The sequence below is a fragment of the Carassius auratus genome, chromosome 31 (genome assembly GCF_003368295.1).
Source record: "Carassius auratus strain Wakin chromosome 31, ASM336829v1, whole genome shotgun sequence".
Taxonomy (NCBI): Eukaryota; Metazoa; Chordata; class Actinopteri; order Cypriniformes; family Cyprinidae; genus Carassius; species Carassius auratus.
Window position 1 is genome coordinate 13,824,273 of NC_039273.1, and position 22,383 is coordinate 13,846,655.

General features: G+C 36.3%; 1 protein-coding gene across 1 annotated transcript; it reads left to right on the plus strand.

The window, feature by feature from the left end:
* Positions 1-121: 121 nt before the first annotated feature.
* On the plus strand, positions 122-21,373 carry LOC113050608 (mitochondrial import receptor subunit TOM70-like). Its single transcript, XM_026213756.1, has 12 exons — positions 122-410; positions 13,752-13,925; positions 14,016-14,142; positions 14,547-14,656; positions 15,202-15,350; positions 15,833-16,040; positions 16,188-16,322; positions 17,480-17,587; positions 18,436-18,552; positions 18,648-18,745; positions 18,836-18,958; positions 19,133-21,373. The coding sequence occupies exons 1-12, from the start codon at positions 177-179 to the stop codon at positions 19,284-19,286; spliced, it is 1,737 nt and encodes a 578-aa protein (XP_026069541.1). The 5' UTR covers positions 122-176; the 3' UTR covers positions 19,287-21,373.
* The last annotated feature ends 1,010 nt before the right edge of the window (positions 21,374-22,383 follow it).

A 22,383-nucleotide genomic window follows, 5' to 3' on the forward strand; every position in this document is an offset into this window, starting at 1 on the left:
GTAAGGAGGATCATTTTCATTGCATGATTTAGAAACACCCAGCAGTTTGAAAACACCCACAAGGTGATAAACGCCCACTTTTGCTCTGCAGAGACCCAAGTCTCCGTTGTTGCGCGCGCACGTCAGGTCAGTGTGTGAGTTTGCGCGTGCGATAGCTGGGTGCTGCTGCGTGGAAGATGGCTGCGTCGAAGCCCGTAGAGCCTGAGTGCGGGACTGGGCTCCCCCGTTGGCAGCTTGCACTCCTGGTAGGGACTCCGCTCGTCCTCGGTGCCGGAGCTGTATACCTGTGGAACCGAAATCGCGGCAAAGAAAACCAAGGGAAAAAGAATGGGGAGAGGAAAACTCCCGAAGGAAGCGCTAGCCCTGTTCAGGGCCAGCACGGTGCCACCAATCCAGAGCTGGAGAACATGGTAATGAGCCCAATTATAAAGCCAATCTTTCCACGTTTTAATACACTGTATTTATATATTTGGACCAGTTATTTTGCATGTAAATATTTTCTTGACAACCTAACAATACCGCATGCTCAGTCAAGGACACAGCTTGACAAACTAGCCCATGTTAGCGAAAGTGCATTAGCCAGTTAGCTTCTAAACCACATCTGTGATTACAATCTGTGTAGTCTGCGAGGACTGTAAAACTGTCTTGGTTTTGTAACCCTTTATAATGCAGAATATATTTAGGTCCCACGCCTAATGGTTCAGATTTAGTATATGTCTAAATATTCTGATGGTGTGTACTGTGTTATTTACGAGGGCGGGGTGACGGTCAGAGTGGGGCAAATCCACATGTGACCGTTTCCTTGTTAACTATTTAGTCATGTATCTGTTTAATTATTTTATGCTTCATATGTTGACAGCTTCGTCTCTATTTTAAATATAACCTTAGTTAGGCTTAACAAAGCCTAAAAACTTTGTCGCACAAGGACATATGCATGCTTCGCATTGGTTCAGGTGCACAGTCAGGGTCAAAACTGCGGTCAAGCCAGCCGCCAAGTAGAAAAGCACGGTCAATCTAGCCGCCACGTTATTTCGAGGGTCGCGTATAAACTACGTATTACGGTAACACCGTCAGAGAACTGATCTGAATGGAGTGCTCTTCCAGCGAACGCTACTTTTTTCCCCCAACACACAGTCCGTTACTGTCTGATGCTGAATACCAAAATAAAAACCCTCTAATACTCATATTACAAAAAAAAGAACAATAATATATGCTTGTTGCATCTCTACATTCGAAAAGCTATACAAATAAAAGTTCTAGAATGCACAGACAGAAAGTACAGTGTCAGCTGCATGCTGCTGCATCTACTTTAAAAAATCTATAAAAAGTAAAGTTATAGATTGCACAGGCCACTTTCACCTCAGATTGAGAGTACACCTTGCCACGATGTCAGATGCATCGTTTCAGGACAGTCCGATGTGGAATTACAATATAAGAGCCTCCCAAATCTCATAAATGGGATGCTGCATCTCTATTTTCAAAAATCTATAAAAATCTAAGTTATAGATTGCACAGGCCACTTTCACCTCAGATTGAGAGTACACCTTACCACAATGTCAGCTGCATCGTTTCAGGACAGTCTGATGTGTAATTACAAAATAAAAGCCTCTCACATCTAAGAAAAAAAACTGCTGCATCTCTACTTTGAAAAATGTAAATTTAAAAAAGTTATAGATTGCACAGGCCACTTTCACCTCAGATTGAGAGTACACCTTGCCACAATGTCAGCTGCATCGTTTCAGGACGGTCTGATGTGGAATTACAAAATAAGAGCCTCCCAAATCTCATAAACAAGCTGCTTCATCTCTACTTTCAAAATTATATATTTAAAAAAGTTATGGATTGCACAGGCCACTTTCACCTCAGCTTGAGAGTACACCTTGCCACAATGTCAGCTGCATCGTTTCAGGACAGTCTGATGTGTAATTACAAGATAAGAGCCCCCCAAATATAATAAATGAGATGCTACATCTCTATATAAAAAAATCTATAAAAATTAAAGTTATACATTGCACAGGCCACTTTCACCTCAGATTGAGAGTACACCTTACCACAATGTCAGATGCATCGTTTCAGGATGGTCTGATGTGAGATTACAACATAAGAGCCTCCCAAATCTCATAAATAGGATGCTGCATCTCTATATTCAAAAATCTATAAAAATCTAAGTTCTACATTGCACAGGCCACTTTCAACATAGATTGAGAGTACACCTTACCACAATGTCAGCTGCATCGTTTCAGGACAGTCTGATGTGTAATTACAAAATAAGAGCCCCCCAAATATCATAAATGAGATGCTACATCTATATAAAAAAATCTATAAAAAGTAAAGTTATAGATTGCACAGGCCACTTTCACCTCTTATTGAGAGTACACCTTGCCACAATGTCAGATACATCGTTTCAGGATGGTCTGATGTGAGATTACAACATAAGAGCCTCCCAAATCTCATAAATAGGATGCTGCATCTCTATATTCAAAAATCTATAAAAATCTAAGTTCTACATTGCACAGGCCACTTTCAACATAGATTGAGAGTACACCTTACCACAATGTCAGCTGCATCGTTTCAGGACGGTCTGATGTGAGATTACAAAATAAGAGCCCCCCAAATATCATAAATGAGATGCTACATCTCTATATAAAAAAATCTATAAAAAGTAAAGTTATAGATTGCACAGGCCACTTTCACCTCAAATTGAGAGTACACCTTGCCACAATGTCAGCTGCATCGTTTCAGGACAGTCTGATGTGGAATTACAAAATAAGAGCCTCCCAAATCTCATAAATGGGATTCTGCATCTCTATATAAAAATGAATCTATAAAAATTAAAGTTATACATTGCACAGACCATTTTCACCTCAGATTGAGAGTACATTTTGCCACAATGTCAAATGCATCGTTTCAGGATGGTCTGATGTGAGATTACAACATAAGAGCCTCCCAAATCTCATAAATAGGATGCTGCATCTCTATATTCAAAAATCTATAAAAATTAAAGTTATACATTGCACAGACCATTTTCACCTCAGATTGAGAGTACATCTTGCCACAATGTCAGATGCATCGTTTCAGGACGGTCTGATGTGAGATTACAACATAAGAGCCTCCCAAATCTCATAAATGGGATGCTGCATCTATATAAAAATAAATCTATAAAATTAAAGTTATACATTGCACAGACCACTTTCACCTCAGATTGAGAGTACACCTTGCCACGATGTCAGATGCATCGTTTCAGGATGGTCTGATGTGGAATTACAAAATAAGAGCCTCCCAAATCTCATAAATGGGATGCTGCATCTCTATTTTAAAAAAAAATCTATAGAAATCTAAGTTATAGATTGCACAGGCCACCTTCACCTCAGATTGAGAGTACACCTTGCCACAATGTCAGCTGCATCGTTTCAGGACAGTCTGATGTGTAATTACAAAATAAAAGCATGCCACATCTAAAAAAAACCCTGCTGCATCTCTACTTTGAAAAATGTAAATTTAAAAAAGTTATAGATGGCACAGACCACTTTCACCTCAGATTGAGAGTACACCTTGCCACGATGTCAGATGCATCGTTTCAGGACAGTCTGATGTGTAATTACAAAATAAGAGCCCCCCAAATATAATAAATGAGATGCTACATCTCTATATAATAAAATCTATAAAAATTAAAGTTATACAATGCACAGGCCACTTTCACCTCAGATTGAGAGTACACCTTACCACAATGTCAGCTGCATCGTATATGGACGGTCTGATGTGGAATTACAAAATAAGAGCCTCTCAAATCTCATAAATGAGATGCTGCATCTAAATTAGAAAATCTATAAAAAATAAAGTTATAGATTGCACAGGCCACTTTCACCTCAAATTGAGAGTACACCTTGCCACAATGTCAGCTGCATCGTTTCAGGACGGTCTGATGTGGAATTACAAAATAAGAGCCTCCCAAATCTCATAAATGGGATGCTGCATCTCTACTTTCAAAAATCTATAAAAATCTAAGTTATAGATTGCACAAGCCACTTTCACCTCAGATTGAGAGTACACCTTAGCACAATGTCAGCTGCATCGTTTCAGGACAGTCTGATGTGTAATTACAAAATAAAAGCCTCCCAAATCTCACAAAAAAGCTGCTGCATCTATACTTTGAAAAATGAAAATTTAAAAAAGTTATAGATTGCACAGGCCGTTTTCACCTCAGATTGAGAGTACACCTTGCCACAATGTCAGCTGCATCGTTTCAGGACGGTCTGATGTGGAATTACAAAATAAGAGCCTCCCAAATCTCATAAACAAGCTGCTTCATCTCTACTTTCAAAATTATATATTTAAAAAAATTATGGATTGCACAGGAAACTTTCACCTCAGCTTGAGAGTACACCTTGCCACAATGTCAGCTGCATCGTTTCAGGACAGTCTGATGTGTAATTACAAGATAAGAGCCCCCCAAATATAATAAATGAGATGCTACATCTCTATATAAAAAAATCTATACAAATTAAAGTTATACATTGCACAGGCCACTTTCACATCAGATTGAGAGTACACCTTACCACAATGTCAGATGCATCGTTTCAGGACGGTCTGATGTGAGATTACAACATAAGAGCCTCCCAAATCTCATAAATAGGATGCTGCATCTCTATATTCAAAAATCTATAAAAATCTAAGTTCTACATTGCACAGGCCACTTTCACCTCAGATTGAGAGTACACCTTACCACAATGTCAGCTGCATCTTATCAGGACGGTCCGATATGGAATTACAAAATAAGAGCCTCTCAAATCTCATAAATGAGATGCTGCATCTCTATATTAGAAAATCTATAAAAATTAAAGCTATAGATTGCACAGGCCACTTTCACCTCAGATTGAGAGTACACCTTGCCACAATGTCAGATGCATCGTTTCAGGACAGTCTGATGTGGAATTACAAAATAAGAGCCTCACAAATCTCATAAATGGGATGCTGCATCTATTTTCAAAAATCCATAAACATCTAAGTTATAGATTGCACAGGCCACTTTCACCTCAGATTGAGAGTACACCTTGCCACAATGTCAGCTGCATCGTTTCAGGACAGTCTGATGTGTAATTACAAAATAAAGGCCTCCCACATCTAAAAAAAAACTGTTGCATCTCTACTTTCAAAAATGTATATTAAAAAAAGTTATAGATTGCACAGGCCACTTTCACCTCTGATTGAGAGTACACCTTGCCACAATGTCAGATGCATCGTTTCAGGACGGTCTGATGTGAGATTACAACATAAGAGCCCCCCAAATCTCATAAATGGGATGCTGCATCTCTATATTCAAAAATCTATAAAAATCTAAGTTCTACATTGCACAGGCCACTTTCAACATAGATTGAGAGTACACCTTACCACAACGTCAGCTGCATCGTTTCAGGACAGTCTGATGTGTAATTTCAAAATAAGAGCCCCCCCCCAAATATCATAAATGAGATGCTGCATCTATTTCAGAAAATCTATAAAATTTTAAGTTATAGATTGCACAGGCCACTTTCACCTCAGATTGAGAGTACACATTGCCACAATGTCAGCTGCATCGTTTCAGGACGGTCTGATGTGTAATTACAAAATAAGAGCCTCTCAAATCTCATAAACAAGCTGCTTCAGCTCTACTTTCAAAATTATATATAAATAAAATGTATAGATTGCACAGGCCACGTTCACCTCAGATTGAGAGTACACCTTGTCACGATGTCAGATGCATCGTTTCAGGACAGTCTGATGTGGAATTACAAAATAAGAGCCTCACAAATCTCATAAAGGGGATGCTGCATCTATTTTCAAAAATCTATAAACATCTAAGTTATAGATTGCACAGGCCACTTTCACCTCAGATTGAGAGTACACCTTGCCACAATGTCAGCTGCATCGTTTCAGGACAGTCTGATGTGTAATTACAAAATAAGAGCCCCCCCAAATATCATAAATGAGATGCTGCATCTATTTCAGAAAATCTATAAAATTTTAAGTTATAGATTGCACAGGCCACTTTCACCTCAGATTGAGAGTACACCTTGTCACGATGTCAGATGCATCGTTTCAGGACAGTCTGATGTGGAATTACAAAATAAGAGCCTCACAAATCTCATAAATGGGAGGCTGCATCTATTTTCAAAAATCTATAAACATCTAAGTTATAGATTGCACAGGCCACTTTCACCTCAGATTGAGAGTACACCTTGCCACAATGTCAGCTGCATCGTTTCAGGACAGTCTGATGTGTAATTACAAAATGAAGGCCTCCCACATCTAAAAAAAAAACTGTTGCATCTCTACTTTCAATAATGTATATTAAAAAAAGTTATGGATTGCACAGGCCACTTTCACCTCTGATTGAGAGTACACCTTGCCACAATGTCAGATGCATCGTTTCAGGAATATATAATTTCGAAAGTAGAGATGCAGCAGCTTATTTTTGAGATTTGGGAGGCTTTTATTTTGTAATTACACATCAGACTGTCGTGTAGACATTTTGGCAAGGTGTACTCTCAATCTGAGGTGAAAGTGGCCTGTGCAATCTATAACTTAGATTTTTATAGATTTCTGAAACGATGCAGCTGACATTGTGGCATGGTGTTCTCTCAATCTGAGGTGAAAGTGGTCTGTGCAATCTATAACTTTTATTTTTAGATATTTTTGAATGTAGAGATGCAGCAGCTTTTTTATGAGATTTGGGAGGCTTTTATTTTGTAATTACACATCAGACTGTCCTGAAACGATGCAGCTGACATTTTGGCTAGGTGTACTCTAAATCTGAGGTGAAAGTGGCCTGTGCAATCAATATTTTTTTCCAATATATAATTTCGAAAGTAGAGATGCAGCAGCTAATTTTTGAGATTTGGGAGGCTTTTATTTTGTAATTACACATCAGACTGTCCTGAAACGATGCAGCTGACATTGTGGCAAGGTGTACTCTCAATCTGAGGTGAAAGTGGTCTGTGCAATCTATAACTTTTATTTTTAGATATTTTTGAATGTAGAGATGCAGCAGCTTTTTTATGAGATTTGGGAGGCTTTTATTTTGTAATTACACATCAGACTGTCCTGAAACGATGCAGCTGACATTGCGGCAAGGTGTACTCTCAATCTGAGGTGAAAGTGGCCTGTGCAATCTATAACTTAGATTTTTATAGATTTTTGAATATAGAGATGCAGCATCCTATTTATTAGATTTGGGAGGCTCTTATTTTGTAATTCCACATCAGACCGTCCTGAAACAATGCAGCTGACATCGTGGCAAGGTGTACTCTCAATTTGAGGTGAAAGTGGCCTGTGCAATCTATAACTTTATTTTTTAAAGATTTTCTAATTTAGAGATGCAGCATCTCATTTATGAGATTTGAGAGGCTCTTATTTTGTAATTCCACATCAGACCGTCCATATACGATGCAGCTGACATTGTGGTAAGGTGTACTCTCAATCTGAGGTGAAAGTGGCCTGTGCATTGTATAACTTTAATTTTTATAGATTTTTTTATATAGAGATGTAGCATCTTATTTATTATATTTGGGGGGCTCTTATTTTGTAATTACACATCAGACTGTCCTGAAACGATGCAGCTGACATTGTGGCAAGGTGTACTCTCAATCTGAGGTGAAAGTGTCCTGTGCAATCCATAACTTTTTTAAATGTATCATTTTGAAAGTAGAGATGAAGCAGCTTGTTTATGAGATTTGGGAGGCTCTTATTTTGTAATTCCACATCAGACTGTCCTGAAACGATGCAGCTGACATTGTGGTAAGGTGTACTCTCAATCTGAGGTGAAAGTGGCCTGTGCAATCTAGAACTTAGATTTTTATAGATTTTTGAATATAGAGATACACTATCCTATTTATGAGATTTGGGAGGCTCTTATGTTGTAATCTCACATCAGACCGTCCTGAAACGATGCATCTGACATTGTGGCAAGATGTACTCTCAATCTGAGGTGAAAATGGTCTGTGCAATGTATAACTTTAATTTTTATAGATTTATTTTTATATAGAGATGCAGCATCCCATTTATGAGATTTGGGAGGGTCTTATTTTGTAATTCCACATCAGACCGTCCATATACGATGCAGCTGACATTGTGGTAAGGTGTACTCTCAATCTGAGGTGAAAGTGGCCTGTGCATTGTATAACTTTAATTTTTATAGATTTTTTTATATAGAGACGTAGCATCTCATTTATTATATTTGGGGGGCTCTTATTTTGTAATTACACATCAGACTGTCCTGAAACGATGCAGCTGACATTGTGGCAAGGTGTACTCTCAATCTGAGGTGAAAGTGGCCTGTGCAATCTATAACTTTTTTAAATTTACATTTTTCAAATTAGAGATGCAGCAGTTTTTTTTCTTAGATGTGAGAGGCTTTTATTTTGTAATTACACATCAGACTGTCCTGAAACGATGCAGCTGACATTGTGGTAAGGTGTACTCTCAATCTGAGGTGAAAGTGACCTTTGCAATCTATAACTTAGATTTTTATAGATTTTTGAAAATAGAGATGCAGCATCCCATTTATGAGATTTGGGAGGCTCTTATATTGTAATTCCACATCGGACTGTCCTGAAACGATGCATCTGACATCGTGGCAAGGTGTACTCTCAATCTGAGGTGAAAGTGGTCTCTGCAATGTATAGCTTTACTTTTTATAGATTTTTTTATATAGAGATGTAGCATCTCATTTATGATATTTGGGGGGCTCTTATTTTGTAATCTTACATCAGACCGTCCTGAAACGATGCAGCTGACATTGTGGTAAGGTGTACTCTCAATCTATGTTGAAAGTGGCCTGTGCAATGTAGAACTTAGATTTTTATAGATTTTTGAATATAGAGATGCAGCATCCTATTTATGAGATTTGGGAGGCTCTTATGTTGTAATTCCACATCAGACTGTCCTGAAACGATGCAGCTGACATTGTGGCAAGGTGTACTCTCAATTTGAGATGAAAGTGGCCTGTGCAATCTATAACTTTAATTTTTTCTAGATTTTTATAGATTTTCTAATATAGAGATGCACCATTTCATTTATGAGATTTGAGAGGCTCTTATTTTGTAATTCCACATCAGACCGTCCTGAAACGATGCAGCTGACATTGTGGTAAGGTGTACTCTCAATCTATGTTGAAAGTGGCCTGTGCAATGTAGAACTTAGATTTTTATAGATTTTTGAATATAGAGATGCAGCATCCTATTTATGAGATTTGGGAGGCTCTTATGTTGTAATCTCACATCAGACCGTCCTGAAACGATTCATCTGACATTGTGGTTAGGTGTACTCTCAATTTGAGGTGAAAGTGGCCAGTGCAATGTATAACTGTATTTTTTATAGATTTTTTTATATAGAGATGTAGCATCTCATTTATTATATTTGGGGGCTCTTATCTTGTAATTACACATCAGACTGTCCTGAAACGATGCAGCTGACATTGTGGCAAGGTGTACTCTCAATCTGAGGTGAAAGTGTCCTGTGCAATCCATAACTTTTTTAAATGTATCATTTTGAAAGTAGAGATGAAGCAGCTTGTTTATGAGATTTGGGAGGCTCTTATTTTGTAATTCCACATCAGACTGTCCTGAAACGATGCAGCTGACATTGTGGTAAGGGGTACTCTCAATCTGAGGTGAAAGTGGCCTGTGCAATCTAGAACTTAGATTTTTATAGATTTTTGAATATAGAGATGCACTATCCTATTTATGAGATTTGGGAGGCTCTTATGTTGGAATCTCACATCAGACCGTCCTGAAACGATGCATCTGACATTGTGGCAAGATGTACTCTCAATCTGAGGTGAAAATGGTCTGTGCAATGTATAACTTTAATTTTATAGATTTATTTTTATATAGAGATGCAGCATCCCATTTATGAGATTTGGGAGGCTCTTATTTTGTAATTCCACATCAGACTGTCCTGAAACGATGCAGCTGACATTGTGGCAAGGTGTACTCTCAATTTGAGGTGAAAGTGGCCTGTGCAATCTATAACTTTAATTTTTTATAGATTTTTATAGATTTTCTAATATAGAGATGCAGCATCTCATTTATGAGATTTGAGAGGCTCTTATTTTGTAATTCCACATCAGACCGTCCTGAAACGATGCAGCTGACATTGTGGTAAGGTGTACTCTCAATCTGAGGTGAAAGTGGTCTGTGCAATGTATAGCTTTACTTTTTATAGATTTTTTTATATAGAGATGTAGCATCTCATTTATGATATTTGGGGGGCTCTTATTTTGTAATCTTACATCAGACCGTCCTGAAACGATGCAGCTGAAATGGTGGCAAGGTGTACTCTCAATCTGAGGTGAAAGTTTCCTGTGCAATCCATAACTTTTTTAAATATATAATTTTGAAAGTAGAGATGAAGCAGCTTGTTTATGAGATTTGGGAGGCTCTTATTTTGTAATTCCACATCAGACCGTCCTGAAACGATGCAGCTGACATTGTGGCAAGGTGTACTCTCAAGCTGAGGACAAAGTTTCCTGTGCAATCCATAACTTTTTTAAATATATAATTTTGAAAGTAGAGATGAAGCAGCTTGTTTATGAGATTTGGGAGGCTCTTATTTTGTAATTCCACATCAGACCGTCCTGAAACGATGCAGCTGACATTGTGGCAAGGTGTACTCTCAAGCTGAGGTTAAAGTTTCCTGTGCAATCCATAACTTTTTTAAATATATAATTTTGAAAGTAGAGATGAAGCAGCTTGTTTATGAGATTTGGGAGGCTCTTATTTTGTAATTCCACATCAGACCGTCCTGAAACGATGCAGCTGACATTGTGGCAAGGTGTACTCTCAATCTGAGGTGAAAGTGGCCTGTGCAATCTATAACTTTTTTATATTTACATTTTTCAAAGTAGAGATGCAGCAGTTTTTTTTTTCTTAGATGTGAGAGGCTCTTATTTTGTAATTACACATCAGACTGTCCTGAAACGATGCATCTGACATTGTGGCAAGGTGTACTCTCAATCTGAGGTGAAAGTGGCCTGTGCAATCTATAACTTAGATTTTTATAGATTTTTGAAAATAGAGATGCAGCATCCCATTTATGAGATTTGAGAGGCTCTTATATTGTAATTCCACATCGGACTGTCCTGAAACGATGCATCTGACATCGTGGCAAGGTGTACTCTCAATCTGAGGTGAAAGTGGCCTGTGCAATCTATAACTTTACTTTTTATAGATTTTTGAAAATAGAGATGCAGCATCCCATTTATGAGATTTGAGAGGCTCTTATATTGTAATTCCACATCGGACTGTCCTGAAACGATGCATCTGACATCGTGGCAAGGTGTACTCTCAATCTGAGGTGAAAGTGGCCTGTGCAATCTATAACTTTAATTTTTATAGATTTTTTAAAGTAGATGCAGCAGCATGCAGCTGACACTGTACTTTCTGTCTGTGCATTCTAGAACTTTTATTTGTATAGCTTTTCGAATGTAGAGATGCAACAAGCATATATTATTGTTCTTATTTTGTAATATGAGTATTAGAGGGTTTTTATTTTGGTATTCAGCATCAGACAGTAACGGACTGTGTGTTGGGGGAAAAAAGTAGCGTTCGCTGGAAGAGCACTCCATTCAGATCAGTTCTCTGGCGGTGTTACCGTAATACGTAGTTTATGCGCGACCCTCGAAATAACGTGGCGGCTAGATTGACCGTGCTTTTCTACTTGGCGGCTGGCTTGACCGCAGTGGGTCAAACAGGGTCCGTGTCTCACGTCACATGTTTCCGGTCAAGGAAAACCTGCAAAAAAAAAAAAAAAAAAAAAAAAAAATAGTGTTTTGATTTGAGAACTCGTTGACTTGATTCTTTTTTGTCAAAGTAGTTTGTGAATCAGTCTTGCTCAAAATTCTTATCTAGTATTATCACATGACTGGAAAGGTCGTGGAGAATAATTAGTCAAATGGTGTAGGAACCTTTGGTTGCTTCTAATGATGCATGAATTAATTACACACAGAAATTCACTCTTTTTTTTTTTTTTGTGGATGGTAACCGTTATACAATAATGTGACACAGCAGCTATTTAATCTATTATAGGCTTGGTCTGACTAGCAAAAATGAAGAAGCAGAGCATTTACTTGCAGGGTCCAGCCATCACTATTACTAGCATACTTAGATGAACTTGGAGTAATGTTTTAAATTAAAGATCAGAACATCCTGTTCTCTACAGTCTCAGAATGATAGACGTCTATGGCTGGGCAATATGGCAAAAAATCTCGATTTTTTTTTCCGGAATGTTTGACCGATTCTCGAATTTTAACTAGTCAACTTGAAAATGTAACTACAGCATGATTCAAGTAACTTTTTCTTTATTAACCTTCTAGATAAAAAATTTCTATTCCGAGTGCACCACGCACAAAGTTGTCAACATGTTGTCAATGTTAAACAAATTATGGGATAGATATCTTTACAGAAAAGATGCATGGAATACAAATTATATCTTGTACAAACTTGTCTTATTATATTTTCAGAAATAATACAAGTTAAATGCTTAATAAAAAAGTCTAAAAAATCAAGTTAGTTCAAAATGACTGAAGGTATAACACCAGTAGACTATTATAAATGTTCTGTAAGAACAAGGAACAGCAGCTTTAAGTCTTTTTAAGAAAAAAACAATAAGTAGATTTATAAAAGGTATAGGTTAGGTATATTTAGCAAAGGAATAGAGTAAATCGAACATTACCAGTAAGAATTTGATGAATAATATCTATTTAGTTATTTTGTTAAATACACATACCTCAAGTACATTACTCTCAGTTATAGTTTATATAATTTACTCAGGCAAGATAGCACTGGAAGACAACCATGCTATAAAGCATGTGGTAAATTTGCATACACGTAAGTAAGCAAGTAGACAGCTTGTTATCTTTTGAAGATAATATGTCTACTCAATATATTTATCATCCAACTGAATACCGAGACGTCAATACTTGGCACACCATACACAATGACGGTAACAATCAAAGGATACTGTTTGAGTATAAATGGGTCGTTTTGAGTAGAACATTAACTCCAGATATCACAAAATCAACCATAAAACAGTGTAAATACAACTCGAAAACAGTGAAAATTTGAACCTTTTTAATTTAAAAATGGGGTCATTAATTATTTAATGTGGAAATTAAATTTGTTTTTATGTAGTATTTACTTCACCACAAAATAATTTGTATCAGTGTAAATTAAGCTGAAATGATACTAAGGTTTTCACTTCATCTAAGTTTTACAAGCTCAGCAGAAACATGAAAAAAAAAAGAGTCAGTGTTTTCATTTGTAGATTAGGGAAATACATGCATTAGGCACACAAAAAACAGAATCACCATCAGAAAACTACAGTTGCAGTAACTGCTGATCAATAACTTTTTTAGGGGAGAACATTTGACTGAGCTTACATCAAAGAACTTGGCAAACACAATTAAGTGAAACTTTATCTTCTAGTCTGTTATGGCAGATTTGACAACTTGTATGTAGTCTGTCTTCTGAAAATATAACTGTTTTTTTGTGTGTTTGTGTGAAGCCAATAAATACAGGTTCCACATTTTTTAAAAGGCAGTGATGTACTTTGTGTTTGAATTTACTATAAAGTTTACTTTTACTCTGGATAAAATGAAAAATATTACAAGTTTTATGCTACCAATAGAACAGATTTCTATTGTTAAATTTTTAAAGCATGGATTTGGTTGATTATGCATTTGTAGTGTTGTTTAAAATAATTGTTTGCCCATCCAGAGTCCCCTTGACAAAGCACAGTCTGCTAAGAATAAGGGCAACAAATACTTCAAGGCCGGCAAATACGATCAAGCGATCCAGTGCTACACAGACGCAATCGGCCTGTGTCCCAAAGAACAGAAAGGAGACCTGTCCACCTTCTACCAGAATAGAGCTGCAGCCTACGAGCAACAGGTTTGTCTCTGTCAGATGATCATTTTTAGTAGCACCTACAAATGTTACATGTCTGAATTATTGCTTTTTCTTTATTTTTTTTTGTTGTAGCTGAAATGGACAGAAGTGATACAGGATTGCTCTCAGGCAGTCGAACTGAATCCTTGTTATATAAAAGCTCTTTTCAGGCGTGCCAAAGCACTGGAAAAACTGGGTAACAAGAAAGAGTGCCTAGAAGGTTAGTATTATTGCTGGGTTTTGAGTTTTGTTTTTTGTAACTTGAAATGTACTATAATTTTTGCACTGTGGAAGATTTTAAAATGTATGTATGATGTGTTAAATCGCTTAATATTTTTAGATTGTTTTTAAGCACCTCATGGTTACTAATCAACCTGCTGTCACAATCAAGTCAAATCAAGTTGTCATGAACTGCCTTTATTATTTATTTATTTTGTAGGTATATGATTGTTGTTTCCTGTATGGTTTTGTATCATGATTGTTTAAGAAAATGATATATTATTGTAAATGGTATTGTAATTGTAAATGATATAGTATTGATATTGTTAATGCTGCCATGAATATAGCCATTGTTGCTTGTATGGCGTTTAAACAAACTAATAAATAAATACATTTATTTTGTAGATGTGACCGCAGTATGTATTCTGGAGGTTTTCCAGAACCAGCAGAGCATGCTGCTGGCAGACAAGGTTCTGAAACAGCTGGGAAAAGAGAAGGCCAAAGAAAAATACAAGGTGGGAATTTGACTGAAAGGTACAAATCTAAGACTTTAAGGGGCATGACATGGGTTTTTCGGTTTGTTTTATTATGTTCCCTTAGGTGCAATTATAATATTACTGTAGTTTTTCGATGAATAACGTAAAGAAATTAGTGATTAATGACCTCTTTCCACCCTATATCTCATCCTCTGACTCAAACGTCTTGGTTTTGGGGGTTTTCCCCCTTAAGATTTCAGTGTAATTGCCCACTGTTATGATTGGCTAACGCCTTTTAACACAGGGTCTGAACATGATAGACTCTGAAAGCAATATGCAAGTAAACCAAGTAAAAACACTGTTATTTTGATGGAAGATAATCTGCAAAGTTGTGTGTGCAAAAAATGTGTGTGCTGCAACCAGATATCACAATCAGTTATAATTAATATTATATAATAGTTTTAATGGTACAAAGACCTCTTACATGCCAGAAAATCAAGACAAATTTGGTTTCTCATGTCATCAACCATTTAAACAAACTACATCATATATTTATAGCATTTCTCTTTCTCTTGTCTTCTCAGAACCGGGAGCCCCTTATGCCATCTCCTCAGTTCATCAAGTCCTACTTCAGCTCCTTTACTGATGACATCATTTCACAGCCTCTACAGAAGGGGGAAAAGAAAGATGAGGATAAAGACAAAGAGGGTGAGGCCTCTGAGGTTACAGGAAGGTGAGACCTGAGGGCGTTATATTTTGCCTATTCACACTGAGATTTGTACACCCACGGAGTTTCCTTTAGTTGCTTTTAAATTCTAAGTGTTCAGAGTGTTACATTATTTAAATATCTATATGTAATACCTGCTCCCAAGATCTGATCACAAGCTAGGCAGTGTACAGTCACAACGCTGGTGTAAAAAAGTCACTTGCCTTCACTTTCACTATCCTAAGATGATCTACCAGCTCACCTTGATCAGCAGAGTTGAATGAATGAATAATTTCTTGAATAATAATATATATATATATATATATATATATATATATATATATATATATATATATATATATATATATATATATATATATATATATATGTGTATATATGTGTATATATATATATATATGTGTATATGTGTATATATGTATGGATGTTTATATATTTATGTGTGTGTGTAATGATTAAATAATTACAGTGTTGAACTACTGTTTCCTTAGCTCAGGCTACCTAAAGGCTAAGCAGTATATGGAGGAGGAGAACTACGATAAGATCATCAGTGAGTGCACAAAGGAGATCGAGTCTGGAGGCAGGTACACAGCCGAAGCTCTTCTGCTGAGAGCCACCTTCTACCTACTGATTGGCAACGCTACAGCTGCTCAGCCTGATCTTGACCGTGTCATCAACATGGATGAGGCCAGTGTCAAGGTAAAGGGATTAGGATCAAGAGAAATCTTCTCTTACAGCCATCATGTTTGCTAAAATACTGTGTTTACTGTTGTGGAAATTTAGCTTGCAGTTTTACCAGTCTTCTTGATACTACTGGTGTTAAAGCAAGTTTCTGATGTGTTTCAGTTACGTGCTAATGCGCTCATTAAACGTGGAAGCATGTACATGCAGCAGCAGCAGCCCCAGCTCTCCACGCAAGACTTTAACATGGCTGCAGAGATTGACCCCCGTAATGCCGACGTCTACCACCACAGGGGACAGGTATGATAACTTCACGTACATGTAGGAATCTCATCTAAAGAAATGCTTAAAAGCAAGCCCTTATGTAGAATGTAGGGTTGCATGATTAATCGAAATGAAATCGAAATTGCGATTAGGCTGAAGCTGCGTTTTGTCACAAAGCATGGTTCTGTGATCAGCAGTAAATCTGCATCTGAAGGCCAGAGTTCTTTTTTGAGTTCTTTTTTATAATATTCATTATAATAAAGTATATTTATAATGCAATGCCTATATCACTGCTTAGAATGCTATCAAATATGTTGCGTGCCTTATTCTGTGTAAGAAGCCACATCGGCTTGTCAGTGAACAATGGCTCTGTGTAGTAAATGGCGCTCCACCTGAAAGCAGGTGATTGAGATTTACTACTAATCACAGAACCGGCTTTAATGACATGATGTGCATAATGATCACATTTGATTAATCGTGCAGCCCTAGTAGAATGTTAATGACATTAATATTTTCAGCCGTAATCTTCATTTATAGTTTTTGAAGAATCAGCTGCTGTTTTTACTGCAATAGTTCAGGACCCTCACGAGTTTATGAACTGGTCTCCTCAAATACATGAACTATGAACTTTGTCCCAGTGACTTTCATTTAAATGCAAGTCAATGTAAATTGTTTAATTTTAACATTTGATGACCTCTAACCTGCAAATTTTTAACACATTTAACCAGTAGAAGATTTTTATAAACATTTAGCTATAGAAGATTTGTCACAGCATTGCAGTAAAGTGGAATAGAATGTATATTTTAACACATTGCATTTATTAATATTTGACGCCACAGAATGTGATTTTCATATCATGACTGTTGCGTGCTCAAAGTCTAGTTTCACGCTGGCATTAATCAGTTTGACCGGCATCTAAAAAAAATAGTCAGTAGATGGGAAATCCCCTGTTAAAATAAATGTCAGCTAATGACTTCTGGATGTGCTTCTGGGCAATTTGGATTGTTTCTGTTTTAACATTATTGAGATGACATTCACCAATTTACCTTAGCAACTACATGGAATTTGTGGCGCTTATTTTCATTTACTACAGTTTGCTTTGTTGCTCTGCATAATTGCTCAACTACTTAATTAGCAACATCACACTTGTTCAATTGTCTTGATAACCTATTGGTAATATTTGAATCTCTCAGTTGAAGATTCTGCTGGATCAGGTAGAGGAGGCTGTGGGAGATTTTGATGAGTGTATAAAGCTTCGACCAGACTCTGCACTTGCCCAGGCCCAGAAGTGTTTTGCATTGGTAAGTACCACATGAGGGTACTGCTTGCACTCGCAAACCTTTATGCTGGTACTCTTCATGAAGATTTTATATTGAGGTGATACCTTTGCTTCAAAGGGATACTCCACCCCAAAATGAACATTTTGTCATTAATCAGTTACCCCCATGTCGTACCAAACCCGTAAAAGTTTTGTTCGTCTTCGGAACAAAAACTAAGATATTTTGGGTGAATTCCGGGTGGCATGAGACTGTCCCATAGACAGCCAAGTAAAGTCCAGAAAAGTATGAAAGTCGTCATCAGAATAGTCAATCTGCCATCAGTGGTTCAAGCTGTCAGCCGTGCCACAAGATATGCTGTTTCTACCTGTATTTATGCTTTGATTTGAAAGAAAACAGTGCATCCTTATGGTGTGGCTGACACAGAGGAGCATACGCAGTTTGAGTGATGTGGACAGATGCAAGAGGAGACTGCTAACAAAGGAATTGTGGAATAAAGTTCTTATTTTAATTATCTTCACTTACAAACAGTATTCTCGTTGCTTCATAACATTACGGTTGAACCACTGATGGCAGATAGACTATTCTGACGATGTCTTTCATACTTTCCTGGACCTTTACACTGTTATTTATTTGGCATTCTATGGGAAAGTCTCAAGCCACCCGGTTTTCATCTAAAATGTCTTAAATTGTGTTTACGGGTTTGGAACGTCATGTGGTTAAGTGATTGACAATTTTCATTTTGGGGTGTAGTAACCCTTTAATGGCTGTGGTCTAATGCTATTGACTTTCAACCAAAACAACCTGATAATGAGAAAATTCTGAATTTTACTCTGAGTTATGAACTTTAATAGACATTTTTTTCCTCATAGTACCGACAGGCCTACACTGGAAACAACCCATCCCAGGTTCAGAAAGCCATGGATGGTTTTGAGGATGTCATTAGGAGGTTTAAAAAGTGTGCTGAGGGCTATGCTCTGTATGCACAGGTATTGCTCACCTTGATTGCATAAAACAATTTATAAAATTATGCTTTATCATTCTTTACTTTACAAAAATCTATTGTCTTTGTTTTTTGTGATAGGCACTAACAGACCAGCAACAGTTTGGTAAAGCAGATGAAATGTATGACAAATGTATCGAACTAGAGCCTGATAACGCCACAACATATGTCCACAAAGGGTTAGTTTGATGTATTTTTTACTTGTACGATCCTGGTAATCCATTAATGTTCAACGTAGTGAATACTAATCAGTTGTGTTTGTTTTGCAGTTTGTTGCAGCTTCAGTGGAAACAGGATCTGGAAATGGGCCTTGAACTCATAAGCAAAGCCATTGAAATTGACAATAAATGTGACTTTGCTTATGAAACTATGGGAACCATTGAAGTCCAAAGGTTTGTGATGTTTTGCTTACCCTTTTTTCTGTTTTTTTTTTTTTTTATTTATTCCTAATTTGTAAGTCGTTGATTATATTGAAACATTTATGTCGCTGTTACAACATTATGGTTTTAGTTCAGGACAAAACAAAAAAAAAATAAAAATAATAATTTTAATTTTTTTCCCCACAGAGGCAATCTGGACAAGGCTATAGACATGTTCAACAAGGCCATCAACTTGGCCAAGTCAGAGATGGAGATGGCCCATCTCTACTCCCTTTGTGATGCTGCTTATGCCCAGACGGAGGTGGCCAAGAAGTATGGCCTCAAGCCTCCCACGCTATAACTCTTGCCTCTTTTCACCACTCTCTACTGCCAGGCCACAGTACACATCCCATAACCCTTTTTTTTTTTTAATCATTATAAAGATGATCATTATCAATGAAAAGGAAGGCCGAACAGGTTCTGCTACCATGTTTATAACCATTTTTTTTATTTGAGTACTGGAAGGTGGCACCGAAAATGGTGGAGGAGCAGCAAGAGGAAACAAGATAAAACCGAAAGCAAGCAAGTGAAAATGACTGATGGCTGCTTTGTTTGATATCAAATCATCCTCCCTCTCTGAGTATGGCTTAGGCTATCTTGCAACTTGCAACAGTACTCATTTGTTCATGTTCAGCCTTCCCTGCCAATTGGTATGACAAATGTGAATCTTTTTGATTATATAATCTTAATTTAATGGTCAGCTATGGACAATGGGCTCTTTAATCAGTACTATTTTTTTTTCGTTCCATCCAAGATGCCAGATTCAGTCAGTTTATTCTATTATACCAGTGTATACCATCAGCAGGACTGGATTATGGATTTGTGGTTTAATGCTGTAATGTGCACAAGTTTTGTCCTTTTACGGTCACATCCTAGCAACCTTTCTTTGTTGTATGGGAAGTGAAGGATTAAAGTTTTAGTTGATGTATTTGTGTTATAAATCTGTTTTTGATGTGTCACTGCTGTGATGGCACTGTTCATGAAAAGGGGATTTATATTGAGGTTAAATACGTAATTTGGCCATACAGTTATTCTTTTTTTATGGGTTTATTTTTACCTCTTTTTTTTTTTTTTTACGTTCTGTGCAGCATTTAATAATACATGTGAATACAAATGATAAAGTAATATCCTATAGAAGAGATTCAGAAATGGATATAAAAAAAAAAAAATCTAAATCAAGACAAATTGCAGATTCTTTAATGCCCATCTCTTCAAACTGAGGCTATACAGTTTCAAATATATATATAAAAAAATATAATGTCATTTTTGTGCAAAAAAATGAACCTAGAAAAAAATATGAATCACCAAAATTACATTCCTCTCGTTTTATCTTTCACACTACACGGATCTGATTTTATTTTGTTTGGTTTCTCTGTGAAATAATGTCATTGAGGTGTATTTTTGAAGAATGGCTCCCTTCTTTATGAATCTAAAAGCAAGAAAATAAAAAAAACACCTTACATTTAGCAACTAAGTTCTTAGTCCCTGGTATTTTTTTAATCTTACATTCATTTGTAAAAACTTGAGATATTGAGGTACTTTTAGTGGCATGTCCTTAAATACATTATTTATATTTGTGCCCATGGAGGACAATTCTATAGAATCCTAACTAGTTATATATACAAATTAATTGTTTGGTAGAAGTTTAAATCCCTGTTTCAGTTTCATTCAAGAATGGTGGTTTTCTTGATCCTTTTTAATAAAACCGTAATATAATTTTTGACTATTGCTGCCATGTCTTCATTATCTACATTCATTCATCCATCTTTTTAAAGAAAGTTCATTTTATATTATTTACCTACTTTAAGTTTGTTATATGACTTTAACATCAAAAACAACAATGTGGCATTACAGTCTTTTAAATATGGATTGAGATGATGTGGCTCTATTTTTAAACCATTGTTGATTGAATGTGTAATACGGTACAGGGCTTGGCATTAACCTGACTAGACATAATAGTGTACAAAAAATAGGATGTGATAATTTCCCTATGCATGTATACATTTATTATTAAGCATTGCATAATATGTAAATGCTTACATATGTTTGCTAATTTCTTTTTCCAGCCTGATCAATTAGTATTAATGGATTCACAGACCAATTTCAAGGGAACGAATCATTCAAGACTGCTGCATGTTTGAAGATCATGAATGATTGTTTAAAATACTTTACAATGCAAGCCAACTGGCTCCACCTAAAGGTTAAAAATGAATTTGTGGAGCTTGATCTGTTGATAGTAGCTGTGCAAAATAATAAATACATAAATGGCTCATGTAAATATAAATAAAAACAATGAGAGGGGAAAATGTGATGTTGGTTAGGTTTATCTGTGTGTTAATGTATGATAATATCAAATAAAGAAATGAGTAGCTCACAATTCAAAAACCAGATTGGTGTTGTGTTTTTAATGCAAATTAGTTTGTATCTGTTATTATTTTTAATTTAATGCTTATTAAATGTGCTTAGTTAAAGGAGGTGGTCACCACATGTCAAGGAACAGTAGATGAAAACTGGCACATTTATACATTAGTATATTTTTTTATTATACATTTTAGTTGAAGTCAGTGCTTAAATTTTTGAAGAATTCTGAAAGTAAAAATGACAGTGTGAGAAGTAGTATGCCGCCTTACTTTTTGGCAAGGTTAAAAAATAAAATTAGATCAGTAAATGAGCATTTAAATGCAATCATCGACATATATAAAGCATAAAACACTCAATGTGACAGAAATGTCTTAAATTCTGGTGCTATTCAATAATTTTGCTCTCAAAAGTCTTTGACTGTTTTGTCTTGCCAACATCTATCTTTCAGCAGTTTTATGCATGAAAGTGTAGAAGTTGTGAAAAGCATCATCATTGTCATATCATAGACTATAATGACAACAAAGTACATTTTGAAAAGTCAAAGCACGAGCCAGGGTAATGTTGTAACTGTCGTTGTCTTGACTTCTCATGGCTAACATTTAAAACGTATGGTTGTCGATTTAAATGTTTCTCAGACAACAGGCATTTTGTTTTATTGATATTTTTGGCTAAATAAATAAATCTACCTCACCAATTCTTTTTAAAAACCCTTCAAAGGTATAACTGTATGAAGAAGCAGCTAGTGAAGATACAAGAAGTGGGCAAAGAGTGAAATGTGTGTCTTTCCCCCCTTTTATTAAGACAAAGTTCACAACAGTGCATTAAAAATATATGTAATATATTTATTAATGCACACAAATTATATTTAGCTTATTTATTAAAAAAGTCTTCTATTTTATTTATTCGACAACACATTACAAATGACACAAATCACACATCAATGAGATGCATCTTTAGAGGAAAAATTAACAATTTATCCCAGATCAATTAAGCAGCCTAGTAGGCTGCATGCACAACTAATGCATATGATTTATTTT

What these genes read in the sequence shown, in the direction of transcription:
- LOC113050608 (XM_026213756.1), top strand. Translation starts at nt 177, where the DNA reads ATGGCTGCGTCGAAGCCCGTAGAGCCTGAGTGCGGGACTGGGCTCCCC. An exon ending in CTGCAGCCTACGAGCAACAG is followed by an intron (nt 13,926 to 14,015) that starts GTTTGTCTCTGT and finishes TTTTTGTTGTAG; the next exon opens with CTGAAATGGACAGAAGTGAT. An exon ending in GCTATGCTCTGTATGCACAG is followed by an intron (nt 18,553 to 18,647) that starts GTATTGCTCACC and finishes TTTTTGTGATAG; the next exon opens with GCACTAACAGACCAGCAACA.